Source organism: Netta rufina (genome assembly GCF_964035555.1).
Source record: "Netta rufina genome assembly, chromosome: 1".
In the NCBI taxonomy this organism is placed as follows: domain Eukaryota; kingdom Metazoa; phylum Chordata; class Aves; order Anseriformes; family Anatidae; genus Netta; species Netta rufina.
The window spans coordinates 28,913,109-28,928,972 of NC_140123.1; the positions used below are offsets into that span (position 1 = coordinate 28,913,109).

Consider the following 15,864-nt stretch of genomic DNA (forward strand, 5'->3'; position numbering starts at 1 on the left):
AAGTAAATGTTTTAGGCTCTCTTTGGTCTGGGGCAGCCATAAATGTATTTACAGTGTTTCCATTTTCAAGGTTATTTCTGCAACTGCAAGGGCTAGAAACTTCAGAAAATGCAAACTGACATTTTGGGTATAATTTGATGGTTGCAAAACATGAAGCGTGAGGAGCTTTCTTGTTTGTTTAGCAAAACAATTACTAAGAAGGCAGCTGGCAATAATGTTCATATCAGGATAGCATTTTAAAATGGGTCACAAATGTCTGTCTGCTGTAGAAGTAGATGGTTCAGTGCCATGAAAATTCATTTAATTTGAATTTTATGTATAGTGTTTGTATGGTTTATCTTTGTAAACGTTTATTAAGCCTTTTGAAACTGAACATAGCATTTTCCTAAGCAGTCCTTTTAATAGTGATTGCTATATAATATTCAGTAGAGGTAAATTCTGCAAAGGCTTTGTTTAACAGATCATTAAAGCTGATGTTCATGTTGTAACTGAAAACTTACCCCAAGGCCACTCAGGTCCCAAGGGGAAGAAAAATTCCTTGTGTGCTTGAGGACCAACACAGAACTAGCATGTTAATGCGTTTGATCCTAGAACACAAGGCTTATAGATAGCTGCCTACAGGTACTATTTGTTTTTACAAATCCTTATTTACACCTCTTGGGCCTTCATCTCCATTTCTTTCGCAATCCCATCCCCAATAATACTTTTAAAATGCCTTGGAACTAATGCACAGGAAAAACTTAAGGGAAATGAGTGGCGTGGCTGTATAGAAAACATAACGGTGAAGACAGCAAAAAGCACAGAAATGAAAGAGTCACCTAATAGTAAACACTCTCTGTTCCTCCTGAAGCTAGACACCTTGCTGTTATTGCAACCACTGTAAGCTATAAAGCCTTTTATAGCTTTTACAACTTTTAACCTTTAACATTTGCTTGAACAAGTTTTCCTGCAAGCTGTTTTACTGTACTTCTGGTGGCATAGACAACAGCAGCTGATAGACACCATCTTGGGTTAGACATTCCCCCAGCTTTTATAGTATTTGTAACTAATTTTATCTGTGTTTAGTAGGTTGGTTTTAGCGCGGTTTTGATGCAGTCTTTCAATACTGATTCTAGATCTTTACCCTGTCTGTGATGGAGCAGAAAAATGCCTTTGTCCCAGTGTACCTGCTTGCACTGCCTCTCGGATGTGATGTCAGAAGGGCCACAAGCGTGTTATTAGTTATGGCCAGCCATGGTTAATTTATTGAGAACTGCTAATGACAGTAGGAAAGTTACACTTCTTCACTAAGTACGCCTTTGGGTCAGCTGGATGTGAAGAGGTGTCTGTTACCCATTAGAGAGGCATAATTAAATTTGATGATGATGCGTACTTGAAATCTTTCATACTGGAGATAATTAGTTAATTAGAGTAGCGGCCAGCTTCACTAGCTGGTGTGTGCTTCAACAAGTATTGCAGTTTGGTTTTCTTTTCTTTCTTTTAGTTTTTACTAATCTGAAGTTGGAATGATTGGCAGTTTAAAAAAAGACACAGAGTGTAAAGTTAATATTTTTCTCTCATCTCTGTTCTGAAATGTCCAGCCTCAGAGTATTTTGGAAAAACTTTTAGCTTGGTGGCGCTGCTTAAATGTAGCATTCGAGAGCGCTTGCAGCTATTCATGCTGAAGTCATCCAGAAAATGATCTGAAGATTGTTTCAAGTTATTACTGTAAAATTATTTCCTTACAGCCCTTCATTACAATTTGAAGCTGCATGGGCATTGACTAACATAGCATCAGGCACTTCTGCACAAACTCAAGCTGTTGTACAGTCTAGTAAGTATGAAAACTTGTTTATTGGGGGGTTGTGGATATTTTGGGTAAAGGACAAAAAGGGGCTTTTTGGATAACATACCGCTTGTTATCAAAACTATTAAAATTATAAAATTGTATATATCGGTCTTTCTCGAAAGTTTCTAGTTTTGTTCTTGAAGGTTGGTCTGTTTGTCAGTAACAATTAATATTAATGATCACAGAACTGAATCTGCCTTTAAAGAAGATAGAGAATGAATGACAGGTGATACGAGTTTGACAAGAACGTTAGTCCTTTCTAATTCTGGGGTTGATTATTGAATTCATATACTGTTAATTCCCCTTCAGCTAAACCTTTCATTAGAAAGTAATTCTTCCTACCTCGAAGGTATGTTCGTAAATCTTACTGAAGTTGTTAAATACACAGTTATGTAAGATTGCCCATTTAAATACACAGTTAAGAAAATTACCATCTTTTCCTTTGACCATATGATTCATCTCTCCTGTACACACTGTGTTTGTTGTGCTGGCTTCGGTTCTTATTTAACCAGCCACTGACACTTCCATTATGAAGAGACAGAAAATTAAAGCTAATTGAAGATAATTTATGTGTGCTGATTTCAATCAATCTGTCCTTATTTTTCTGGGTTTTACATGTAGCTTTTGTGTATCAACATGCTTCCTGCAAACAATCACCTTTATGCTAAATGCAATGTGTTGTCATTAAATGGGAGGCTATAGCTAAGTAATTATGATAAATTGTCTTAGTTTATTCAAAGTCTGTTTTTATGTGGGAAAACGGTGACTTAGTTATTTAATTTTTTATTTTTTTTGTGTAAATATTTGAACCTGTCTTTCAAATCTAAATGCAAGTATGGTTTTTTTTGGCTAATAAAATATCCCACTAATAGATTCTGTACTGTTACTGTATTGGAGCAATAGAATAAAAATGCTTATCAAAATGAGCTTTGGGTATAAATCCAAAGTCTTTAAAAATTGTAAAAATCTTGAAATTGTTTAGAAAAAAAGAACACTTTAAATGATTTGGGCACCTCCGTTTTTGGATTGCTTTACAACTGTCTAAATATCTTTGGAAATGTATTTACAAGTTTTCATCCTTCCCAGCAGCTTGTAAATCGGTTAAGCGTTTCTTCGGTCCTTTTTCAAGCTGCAATGTTATCATCTTTGGGTGAAGGAATCCAAATGAAAAGGCTATTTACAGTATTTGCTTTGCTGGAAAAAAAAAGTGTGGAAATAAGATCTTAATGTGAAAATTAAAATTAAAATGAGAATGAAGAAATGCATGTGTACAGCAGTGGAAAGTTAAAAGCCTTGCTGTTAGATGCAGAATTACTCCAAGTTCAGGCTGGGGTTTGTCCCGCCCCAAATCTGTTCAGCTAATGCTTGAAAAGAAGCGTGATAAAATGATCTGCAAAAGCAAAAAAAACATTTCCTAAGTTTTGCTTCTGAAGAGAAAATGGGCAGAAGTTTAGTCTGGCTGCCTTGTGCTGGGAGGTGACTCAGGGACTCTGAACTCCGCTCTATTTTTGATTAGGAAGGCTTTGAGGAAGCAAAGCGATAGACCCTTGATAGTCCCAGCTTCAGAGGAGGCTGCTCCAGCCTAAATCCAAAAGAAGAAGGTTTCCTGCAATCCAGAGGGACAGATGGCAGTTGGAGGGCCTAGCAAGAGAGGGAGAGTCCTGTACTCACAGCACAGATCTGGCACGAGCCAATTTGGAGCAGAAGCAATTAATTTTTTGAGAGCAGTAGATGAGATAACTCATCTACTCACGCTTTCTCAGCTACTCTCTTTCTCACTGCTCACGCTTTCTCAGACTGTCCTGCTTGAGTGCTGATATGAGAAATAGTTTCATTTCTGCTTTTGAAAGCATACCAGGAGTGCAGTCTAATATAAACTGCATACTTGACCCTCCTCTCTCTGAAATATGTTGAATGCATGTATGGCTGAAATGTGATCTCAGGAATCACTGGGAAAAGGGAGCTTGAATATTCCTCGTGAGCTAACGGAAGTGGGATGATTGTGACAAGAAAAGAGAAAGTGTTCATAAGCAATGCTATATTGCTTTCCCTCCCGACTTGTCAGTTGTAGGCTACTGCTGAGTTACTCATCCAGGTTGGGGAAAGAAATTTAGGTTCTCTTTATTCTTCATCGCTCTATTTTTTTTTCCAGGAAAATAACAGCATGTTTTGGCTCCTTATTGCATCCTAAATTGCCAACAGAATATTGATCCATAGCTGCTCACAAATTGTGTTGCAATTCTTTAAAATTTCTGCAGCTATTGTGGTTCTTATGGTATCTAAAGATAAAATACTCCTTCCTTCCCTTCCAGAGTATATAAATTGATGTATTTTACTTTGCTTAGAAAGGCTATAGGACGAGTATGATAATACATAGATTTTTTAAAGTGCTGTAAAAATTCCCATCTTTCAAAGAATACAGATTGTCTGAGAGAAATAGAACATGGGAGTAGCTTAGATCTCTTAAATGTATTTACTTCATCAGAGACTGAAATCTAAAATCAGTGCCACTTCCTTAATCTGTGTTATATAAGAACAAATAAAAACTCATCTTAGTACTGTATGGCAGATGGATGCAAGTCTTCACTGCATGTGGAAACTAACTATAGCCACCTCTTGGGAGGAAGCTATTTTCTTAAAGTCAAGATTTGAAGCACATTTGCATGAGTAGGCATGTCTTTCTGCTAGGTATGTATTGCTGTCTTGGATAACTGGGAAATCTGAATCACCAGGACATTAAACCTAGCACCTACAGATCCGTGGCTCTTCTGTAGCACTTGGAGAACGATGGGGCAATGTTTAAATGTGGGGAGCAGTGTTGTTTAATAGTTGCTTGTTCTTGAGTCTATTTTTTCCCTCTCTAGATTTTTATAGAAATATTTAACTGAAATTTTATATGCTGTTCATAAGAGAAATCTGTATCTTAGTATAAGGCATGGTAGAGAAAGCTTAATACGGATCAATGAACTTATGATGCATATTATGTTCCACTAAAAACAAATGCAATCTTTTACATTCTATAGATGCAGTACCCCTCTTTTTGAGACTACTTCATTCGCCACACCAGAATGTCTGTGAGCAGGCTGTCTGGGCTCTCGGAAATATTATAGGTAACTGTTCTTCTTATAATGGTTGGAATTCAGGGAGCGTTTCATTTTCAAATTTGACTTTTGAACATTGGCATTATCATGTGAGACTATGTTTCCTCTGAATTCTGTGACGAATACAATTTTTCATGTGGCCAGAATTACATCTGTACATGCTATTTTTTTCTAAAGAGTAGTGCCACTTGCTACACAAAATGTTAACAGGATAAATTCCGTGTCTCTAAAATATACATACATATCTGTACGTATGTATATTTAATTGAACACCAACTTTTAGTAGTAAACTATCGGTGAGGAAACATAGAATTTCAGTATCCCGACATGTCATTGCATACATTTCAAGATTTTCCATTTTTAATGTAATTTCTTTTACAACAATTTTCATTTCTGTAGGTGATGGTCCTCAGTGTAGAGATTATGTCATATCACTGGGAGTTGTCAAACCTCTTCTGTCCTTCATCAATCCCTCCATTCCCATCACCTTCCTTCGGAACGTCACATGGGTCATTGTAAATCTCTGCAGGAATAAGGACCCCCCACCGCCTATGGAGACAGTTCAGGAGGTAAATAAAGAATTACAAGAGAGATAATTTTTTATACTCCGGGCTAGAAGCTAGATATTTCACATTGTCATACTATGAATTTATGTATGTCTTTTGCCACTGTCTTCTGTCACTTACCAGTTGTTAAATGAAGTAATTTGACCAATTTGGTGCTTCTTACTGAGATTATAACAAAGCTACTCATAACATCTGAAACTGAACATTGTCTGATTACCCATATATTAGAATGGACGCAACAAAAATTAACGCTCTAGAAAGTGTTAATGTACTCAGCATTTAATATTTTTATCAAAAAAGACTACAAACAGGGTTCTGTATATATTCTGTATGGAGGATTATTTAAACACAATTATTTTCAGTAAGAGGAAATACATATATTGAATGTAGTGTAGTTTGATTAGTTGTGAACATGCAGTCATTGTCAAGTCCTCACTTGAGAAGCATCTGCAAATCTTTTTAAACTGGGGAACAAATACAGTGTTTGGAGTAGGCACATCTCGTAAAGTTATTTGACTAGAACTACAGTTGTAATGTAAGTAAAGTACTTCATTTTAAGCTAAATCCCAAAGCACAGATACAGGTTTTGAAGCTGTATGAAGATTGGAAGTGCAAGGTTGGTAGTGAGTAAACTTCAGTGAAATCTCAAAAATGAAGCAGAGAACAAGGAAACTCTTAGAAGTAAGAATTTACCGAAAAAAATAAACAAAAAAACTGTTTTAAGCAGTCTTGCCATTACTCAGTTATATACTTTCTTTGTACATGAATACAAAAATATATAATCTTATTTCAATCCAAAGAGGGTTTTATGTAATAATTTTAGGCTAATAATTTTTACTGTGTTTTTCAGTAACTTTAAGCTTTCATAAATAGCAGGGAGATGTCTTATCCATAGCGTTTGCGTGTTTTCTCTCAAAGTATAGTCTGCTCTCTGTCTGTCTTTGAAATAAATGACTTTCTTGTATTTTCACAAATTTAAAATATATACTTTTATACATACTTTGGGGAAGGGAATGAGCAGTCGCTGGGAAGTACATGAGTGTAATGTACTAATGCGGTCTTAAGCATTAGTCTTGAGTCTCAAGTTTTGTGACTGCACTACTTGGATTCGTGTTTACACAGCAAATTTTATTCTACTCTAATGACTGATGAACTTCTTTTCAGATTTTGCCAGCATTGTGTGTTCTCATTTACCATACAGATATAAACGTAAGTAATTTCTAAAGCTCTAGATATTTAGATTCTTTCTTTTCTCTTAAGAGAAAATGCTCTAAGATTTCGTTGGTCGTAACTTGTTTTTGTGTTAATTTACATATACTTAAGCAGTAAACGGACAATTAAATACTAAGATTAATATCACTAGCCATTCAGAGCATGAAAAATGAAGTGCAAGCACCATTCTTAAAATATTTTTTTCTAAAAGGCTTACATTTACGTTAGAAATTACATTTAAAAAAATTCTATTTTGCAGAATTGAGCACTGAAAATTTAGAGTAGTGATCTTTACTGTTGACTTTACTTAATTCTGCCCCGATTTGTAATTTTGCATAGCTGATATATAATACATGTGTGCAAAGATATGTGTAATTCTATGTATTAGTTGAATCAAACACTGTAATTATATGGGTAATTCTGATTTTTACAGCCTGTTGGGTGCCTGAATTTGCAACCTGTTTAGCTAAAGAAATCACATGTAAAAATACATTTAAATAAGCATCAATCAGCTATTGTTTTGTGGCACCTTTGACAACTTCACTTCAGATTTTTAATGTTAAACCTTCAGTACTTCCCACATTCCTGAGCCATGGTTTTACATACATTTTCAAAGTAAAGTCCTAGAGAGCTGAGCTTACCTCCTGAGGTCTTACATTATGACTTCAAGAACCAGGATCTGTGTAACTAAGGGTTACTGAGCTGCTTTTCTACTCCTCCTCCTGTCAGGACTTTGTAATGTTTTGGACTGTTGCTCCCTGTAGTGACCTCCAAATTAGGGAAGCAGAAATTGAACCCTTGCGTTGGGTCTGGGGGTAGGACAGAAGGTTGGTGGAGATGTCTGATGATCTATTTCCACAACGAGGTAGTGGTGTTTCTGCTGCTTTTCTAATGGTGTAGTGGGCATGGCTCCACAACTATTTGCCAACAGTTTAATTTGGGATTTTGCCAGAGTTTTCCCAGTGTAATATGAGTGGGAGACAGCACATGGTGACTTTGCAATTCGTGATTTGGACAAACCTGAATGGAAACTCGTAGTAAAACCAAAATACATCTAACCTATAGGCTTTTTTTTTTTTTTTCCTGCCAAATTTGAAAGCTTTTTGCAAGCAATGGTTGTGTGAGAGCTTCTTAACTTAGATATGAGACTATGTGATGCCAGGTTTTGACTGATCTCAATTAGGGTGCCCATCTTTTTGACCTCGAGGGTCAGGTGCTAGTTTGGAGGTACCACTGTGGTCCCAGCCTCCCAGTACTGGAGCAGCAAACCTATCTTTGGCGATGAGGCAGTGATGCAGGTAGGTCAGCCAACAGTACCGTGAGCACTTCTGGCGGCTGCTGCTCTCGTCACCAACAGGGCTGTGGGGCAGCAAACTGGTGAGGCACCATCTCTCACTGCTTCTGCTGCGATACCGGCTCCACTGCAGCACGTTCTGCTGTCCCCGTGGCATTAGTGGGTGAGGGCAGCAGCAGGCTGTGTCAGGAGAGTTAGGTCTGTGCTGTCTGGTCCCTGGAAATTGGTGGAAACAGCCTGTGGGACAGGACTTTATAGTTCTTCCGTATCTCCAGTACTATTTAGGTGTCTTAACAGCTGGAAAGTTTGTATGGGTATCTGTTTTAATAGTAGCAGGTGCCTTTGTGGAAAATAGCAGGTGAGGTTTCTTCAGTTAAGTTGTCAGGGAGAAGCCGGCTCCCAGGTTGCTATTTGGGTGCAAGTTGAGCCATTCCCATTTGAAGCTCCCTTAAATCTCAGTGAGCTGGGCCGCTGGCTCAGCCTGGGCACAAGCTCTGCCTGCAAAGCCTTTCAAACACAAGTTCAGACCATCTGATCTCAGAATATAAATAAGATGCTTAGATTTGGAGCCTGTTGCTCTAAGGTCTTCTTAGTAAATCAGATGGGAGCCACGTCAAAAAGGTGTTTTCGTTCACAGAATATAAAAGGTGCCTTAGCACGCAGAAGATAGGGGGAGAGTAGGCTAATTCTGCTCTTAATTTAGGCACTTCACTTAGGTGCAATGAATTGAGGCCATAGTCTCCATTAATACTAAACTGCCTTGCTTTAGTTAGCAGTGGACATTTACTTAGAAATGCAGAGGTCGAGATACCTTAACAGATGATGTCCTCAGTGGGGTCCAGATTTCTCTTCCTAACATCATCTCTAAGTGATGGGATATTACCACTCTTTCTGCTAGCTTTGTTCCTGCTTCAAATACAACCCTTAAAATAACTTGTAACTTTTGTACCTTTCCTTTCCTTTTTTTTTTTTTTTTTTGAGGGATCTCAAGCGAGCCTTATCAAGTCATCCATGACGTAGTCATTACTTTTAAGATACTGAGAGTGCCCTGCATGATGGCCATTCCTTTGTGTTTTTTCCCTTTGCTTGAACAGTTGCCACCTTACAATAGCTGTTACTCCTTTAGCTGGTGTAAGAAATTCTTTCCTTTGCTGCGGATTTTAATCTGGATATGAAGGCCAAAGAGGATACGTCGAGGACAGTTTGCAGTTTAACTTCAAAACTGTGCTGTGGGTCAGAAATGTTAAAGTGTGGATAGATGGATTGCATACTGTGGGAATTTAGGTGTTCTGTAATCAGAAGATAGCACATTTAACAGATTAGGGCAGGGCTGGCTCAGTGTTGTCTTCAGAAGGTTACTAGCACAGTTACTTACCTGAGCGGGTCATCTATCTGTGAAATGCAAATAAAGCCAAAAAATTTACCTTTGTCAGGAGATGTGTGCTGTAATTTTATGCACCAAAATGTGGTGTTTAATTAAAAAAAAAAAGAGCACACAGAAATTATTTTCATGGTACAGATGGCCCCAGTTATCATAGGTGTACCTATTAATTTAAAATTCTACAAATTAGGTTGCATTATTGTATTTGTGTTTTTCCTGTAACTGAATTGCATGCTCCTTTTTTACCCAGATGTGTGCAATGTTGTTTGCTAAATTAAGACTTGGTTACACGGATCTTGCTGTTCAATCTATAATCCATGTTCTTTCCAACTTGTAGATTCTTGTGGACACCGTTTGGGCTCTGTCCTACTTAACAGACGGTGGTAACGAGCAGATACAAATGGTGATTGATTCAGGAGTTGTACCTTTCCTAGTTCCCCTTCTGAGTCATCAGGAGGTTAAAGTTCAAGTAAGTCTGCTTCAGTGTCTTTGCAAAGTCCTTTGTAACCTATTGTGTTAAAAAATGTGCTTCTGAGTATTTGTTAGTGGTGTTCTGAGATGAGCATTTATAGCTACATTTGTTGTAGGTTAACTGAACAAAAATGTTACCTACGCTAAGGAAAAAAGATCTTTTAAAATTATATTCAAGTTGTTTTGAGATTCCTTTGATTTTGTTAGTAACAGGTTAAACATTAACTTCCACTGGATGATTACCAGGGGTACATTCCTTTTGTTCTCCTAAAATATTTAATGACAATGGGTTTTACATTTTCCAAATTCTATATACTCTTTTTTTCTGTTGCTGCATGTATGGTTGCAGCTTCTGAATAGCTCATGGAAATCAGCCATGATTTTTGAGACTTGCTGAATGTTAAAATATTTGCAGATTCTCAGTCCTTTTAGTAGAGTAAATTTCTGGTTATCTACAAAAGGTAGGGTAACTGACCTTGTTTGATTAATTTCAAAAACAAAGGGAAACTTAAGGTTAGTTAATATGTCCTTGATTTTTATAAACTAACCATTGGAATGTGGAAGGTTTGTTTTTTTTCCTATGTCTGTGCATTTGTCATGTTTGTTTAGTTTGGACTTTGGATGAGACTTGGCTGTCTTGAAATTTGTCAGGCCAGTTCATTTGATGAAAACAAGTCCCTCCAGTATTCTGTCACTTATGAAGCACTTAATAACTAATACAGAAGAGTATAAAGTACATTTCTGAAAGTCAAGTAAGAGTCAATAAGAATAAAAGTAGTCCTTTTTTTTTTCTTTTTTTTTTTTAAATATTGCAGTGGAGACCTGAATGGAAAAGTAAGCAATATTGGCAGACATAGTCAAGAGCTAGATACATTTATTGTAAATCAGAGCAGATACGCAATGAATTATTTTATTGTTTTAATACCCTTTTACTTTCTGGTCTTTACACTTTTGGATTTGAGCTGCACTGCATCTATTGAGTAAAATTCTGTACTGTGTGTTTCTGTTCTGGTGGAACAGCACCCTTTTTAGAGTGTAGCTTGGAGGCTGAAGTGCTAAATTGTGTTTTGCAAAGTGTTTTTGTCGAGACATTTTAAAATGATCTTTGTTTTAGCATAAGTAACAGCAACGTCTTTAACATGCTTTTTTTTTTTTTCCTTCCCACTTTGGATATTCAGACAGCAGCACTGAGAGCAGTAGGCAACATAGTAACTGGTACTGATGAACAGACACAAGTTGTTCTCAATTGTGATGTTTTGTCTTACTTCCCAAACCTCCTGACGCATCCAAAAGAGAAGATAAACAAGGTATATTATGATCTGCTTCTCCCTAACTTAATCTTGTTGCTTAAAAAGTAGAACAGTAGTCTGCAGCGTGTTACAGAAGAACTTCTTATGGCTGTTATCTCTGGGATGTCAGCAATTCTGTATTGAGATGCAGCCTTTGAGGCTGGTGCTTAATTAGGGCTGAAGCCAACCAGGCATACTGGGGATCTGCGCATTGGTGTCGATGCCCAGCGCTTTTTGGGAGGCCTGATGGTTTTTGCTTGGAAGTGTGATACTTTTTTTTTTAGTTTGCTTGCAAAGTGAGTAATTGCTGAACTTGCATTGGGGTTTTTCATATGTAAGGATTGTTACTTTGGGTTGAGTCCAGTGAGATGGGTAAGATTGATCCAGTTTTTCCACTCAACAAAATTAAAGAAGCTTGATGAAGTAACACCTTTTTCGTAGCAGAGTTTTTTCTCTTCTATTGCCAGTCCTCACTTTCAAGGGAGTAGGGAATATCACTGCCCTTTTTTGAAAACTATCCCTGGGTTTCCTCTCCTTCCTTTTAACAGAGGGAACCTTGCTTCTGCAAAGGACTGGGTGGTGTAGGGAGAGTTAGAGGAAAGAATGTGATTAATGACCTCTTTTCCAGAACTGTAGTTGATGGTGTTTTTTGTTAATAATTTTTGTTAATCATCATGCCATCTTTCCCTGCAGAGATGGGGCTGGTTAAGGAGGAAGGGTTTTTTGTTTCTCTCGCCTTTTGTTTATCTTACACGACTTCCCTATTTTAGCTTACCACTGAGGGGAAATCTGTTAGAGAGGAATCTGTGTCTTCAGGGCCTGGCAACTGCCAAGAGCACTGAAGAAGTTAATCTTTGACAGTTCAAACTGCTGTGATTTGTTTCTGCCTGCGCTTCTAGCACTCAGGAAAGAACGAGAAATGCTAAGATTCAGTGCTTTTGAATGCCAAGAAATGAACTATTATTGTATAAGGGGAGTGTATAAACACCTTTGAGTTTTTTGTTTTAATAAATGTTATGAGGAGCAAATAAAAGTCAGGTACATGTCCCTGAAAAAATGGAACCCATTGTTTTCTGCAGTACTTTGTAATCATCTCTTTGATGGCTTATTAAAATCTGGTTTTAGTATAGATTTTTTACATTGTTCTGAATTGTCTTAACAAGTATTCCCCATTGTAACCATGAATTTGTTGCTGCCATTAGATGTTATCTATGCTGAGGAACCGCCAGAAAGCAATAACTGCTGAGTAAGGTCTGGGGACTGAGAGTCCTGTCCTGTCTGATAATTAATGGGAAAACTCGAATGAGCTTTGTAAGCTCTACTTCGTGTTTCAGGAACAAAATGGGAGCTGGAAGCACAGAAAGCTACTACTGAGCTGTCAGGTCAAATATTAGAGGAGTCCCTTTTTATGTGGGGTTTTACCGATTTTCTTTGCAAAACTGATTAAAATTTTAAAACACGACTGTGATTCCAGCAGCACAAAGTGGATGTAAGGTTTAAGTCAGTATCGCTCCCAGTGTATGGAAACGCTCCTTGTGTAAGTAATAATCTGGCCCAGTGAGTTAATCATATCAGTTTTGTATTGATCCCCTGCGTGTTTGGCTTTCACAGTGCAATAAAGGTTGTGCGCTGGAAGTGCTAGTGGGGAGGAAGCCTGGAGGCTGTGTTTAGAGATTGGTCATTGTACGAGTTGAGGTTTTGAGGTTGTTTTGTTCAGCTTGTTTTTTTTTTTTTCGTCTGTTGACTGTTTTTGAAAAGTGTTTTGCTTTTTTATTTTTTCCATTTTTAGGAAGCAGTTTGGTTCCTTTCCAATATCACAGCAGGAAACCAACAACAAGTTCAGGCTGTAATAGATGCTGGTCTAATCCCTATGATCATACACCAGCTGGCTAAGGTCAGTCAAACTACCAGCTATGCGAGTTGTCATCCTCTTTTTATAAACCTGACATGCGGAGTCGGTGATTTTTAATAATAAGCTTGACAGATGTTTCCATGTGGATTTTAATGAGCGATTAATTTTATTCTTCAGGGGGACTTTGGAACACAAAAGGAAGCTGCTTGGGCAATTAGCAATTTGACAATAAGTGGGAGAAAAGATCAGGTACGTGTAGTAGGATTTCAGATTGTCCCGAAAACATTGTACGTGCAGCCATTTGTAAGAAGCAAAATGCTCAAAGCATTTTGGATGCTTTGTTCAAAGGATTTTTTTCCCCTATTATTTAGGTTGAATACCTTGTACAGCAAAACGTAATCCCGCCATTCTGCAATCTACTCTCAGTAAAGGATTCTCAAGTGGTACAGGTGGTGCTGGATGGTCTGAAAAACATCCTGATAATGGCTGGTGATGAGGCCAGCACAATAGCTGAAATTATAGAAGAGTGTGGAGGTAAGTGCTTTTTAGGCTTTTTAAAAAATTAATTTACTGAATTTTATTCTGTCTCCTGGCTGTTGTTGATGTTTAGTACAGCATTTTTGTGACCGTGGGCTATTTAAATAAGCAAGCGAGACTTTTGCAATGAGAAAAATGACAGCCTTTCCTGTTCAGCTTGTTTTGGGGATGGTCATGTTGGAGGCAGTCAGTGGAGGAGCCTTCTGTAGCATAGGTGTTTCTAGACATAAATGAGAATTGTACTTCTTTTCATTTGGTTATTAGTTGGTTGTGTGGTAAAACACACTTCATGCTTTATTTTACTGCTTTGGAAGCAGATGTGAGGATCACAGTTCCATTAAGACCAAAATAGGATGAGGAGTCAGGCTTTTGGATATTGCAGTCTTAGTATTTACTCAGTATTAACTAAGTGTTGCAAACTTAGTATTAACAAGCTACAAGCCTCCCCGTTTTCTCCAAGTTTTCTTTGTTTTTTTTCCCAGTTTCAGGCTACAATTTTAATTGATAGAGTAGAATAGCACTAAATGGATGTTTGAGAACTTAGTGTATTGGAAACTTTTCCCTTGTGTATACCACATCCAGTCTGAAAAAGGGACTATAGTTTCAAGCTGCTCTTAGCATGAGACTTTGTTGCCTTATTGTTTAAAAATTGTATGCAACACACAAATAATACCACTTCCTTATTCATATATGCAGAAAGCACAATGACTGGGACAAAAGCTACATATTAGACAGCAGAAGTCTTACAAAAATAATAAAAAATTGAAAAGACAAACACAGAAGTACAGAGAATTTTATTTAAAAAGAGAGAAGATTCCCTTGTCCTGTGTTCATAAAATGGGATGTTCCGTGGCATGCAAAGGTTCACAACCTATTTTTTTTTTAATCTTGGAGACAAAGATAGCTATTGTGGAGATAATACTTGGAAACTGAGCTCCATCTTTTTTATTATGTTTCTGTAGTAATCTCTCATGGTTTTTCTTGTTCTCTTTTTTTTTTTTTTCAAAAAGTAGTTAGTTACTCACTTTAGTTTAAACTTAAAATTCTCCCTTTCCTTTTATCCAGGGCTAGAGAAAATTGAAGCCTTGCAACAGCATGAGAACGAAGACATTTATAAACTAGCATTTGAAATCATAGATCAGTATTTCTCTGGTGATGATGTAAGTATGCTAAGGATTGAAAAGCATATGTGTTGTTATCTGTTACTGTAAGTACGTTGCCACTGTTGCTCAGTTCCAGTTCTTGTGATAATAGGTTGGCCATGAGGTCAATTTTCCTGTTCCTTTTTCAGTTCACCTTCCCTTAATTGAAAGTCTTTGAAGAGTTTCTCGATACCAAGAACTTTCTGTAGCAACATTAAGATGACTGATCTCATTTTACTTGAACACGTTGATTGATGCTGACCTAATGTTATATTGACATGTACACTGACATGTAATTACTTGTGATTAGAGTCAAAACAGTTCTCTGGCTCTCCTGCTTTACTTTCTCATACATCAATCTTAAAGATGGGGGAGCAGATCCTTAATTTCAGATAGGTTACTGTATTTTAGCTCTGTAATTGCTCAGTCTGGATTCTGCATTGAAAAGAGTCATTAAAACCAGAAAACTCTCTGCAGCTGATTGATCTAGACCATCAGATATTTTCTTGCATCCCGAGTAGACATTTTGACAGTTTGGTTTCCAGCTCTTCCTGCTGCTGGCTGCTTGTGAGTTGAGTGCCTCAGAAACACTTCAGCAAATAATTTGAGGAGGACTAATGGTTGCCTTTTCTAGGCCTTCTAGGGTGTTTGCACTTCTGCAGCCTGCCAGTACTAATGTCTTCAGTTCTTTTGGCTAACAAGCCTCATAACTTGAACTCCTCAGATATCAGCTCTCATTTTATGACTTCCTAATTTTCCATTTATGGTCCCATCGTGGCAGCTGTGAGGTTAGTCACCAAAAGTTAAGATCTGTGCAAAGTTCCCTATGCTTTTAATGATTCTGTGGGCAGTGTCTAATAATCTCCATAACGGTTCTGAGACTTCCGTAGTTAACTGAAGAGCACAGTCTGGTTGGTGTGGGTGGAAAAATACCCCTTGTCGAGGTTAGTACTCCCTTTTGTGCATTTACTTTTTACATAAACTGATGGGATTTAGTCTGTGCCTAATTGGCTGAATTTACCTCCTTTACTTGGGAGCGAGACTTTACTTCAGATTCTTGCCTATACTGGTAGTACGTGTCCTGGAGTTTCTGAAACTTAACTAAGAATCGTACACATTCCATAATTGGCAAATTGGAAGTAAAACACAACAACAAAGAAATTTTGAGGCAGTAACTGTAAGTGGCAAAAT

General features: G+C 37.5%; 1 protein-coding gene across 1 annotated transcript in view; it reads left to right on the forward strand.

Moving 5' to 3' along the window:
- KPNA3 (karyopherin subunit alpha 3) overlaps positions 1–15,864 on the forward strand; it is a 50,509-nt gene that overhangs the window by 30,702 nt on the left and 3,943 nt on the right. The window contains exons 7-16 of the mRNA XM_084306148.1: positions 1,728–1,813; positions 4,852–4,938; positions 5,329–5,498; positions 6,660–6,704; positions 9,720–9,851; positions 11,032–11,160; positions 12,932–13,036; positions 13,172–13,243; positions 13,366–13,528; positions 14,597–14,691. Of these exons, the coding sequence (XP_084162274.1) occupies positions 1,728–1,813; positions 4,852–4,938; positions 5,329–5,498; positions 6,660–6,704; positions 9,720–9,851; positions 11,032–11,160; positions 12,932–13,036; positions 13,172–13,243; positions 13,366–13,528; positions 14,597–14,691 (1,084 nt within the window). The remainder of the gene's footprint in view (positions 1–1,727; positions 1,814–4,851; positions 4,939–5,328; positions 5,499–6,659; positions 6,705–9,719; positions 9,852–11,031; positions 11,161–12,931; positions 13,037–13,171; positions 13,244–13,365; positions 13,529–14,596; positions 14,692–15,864) is intronic.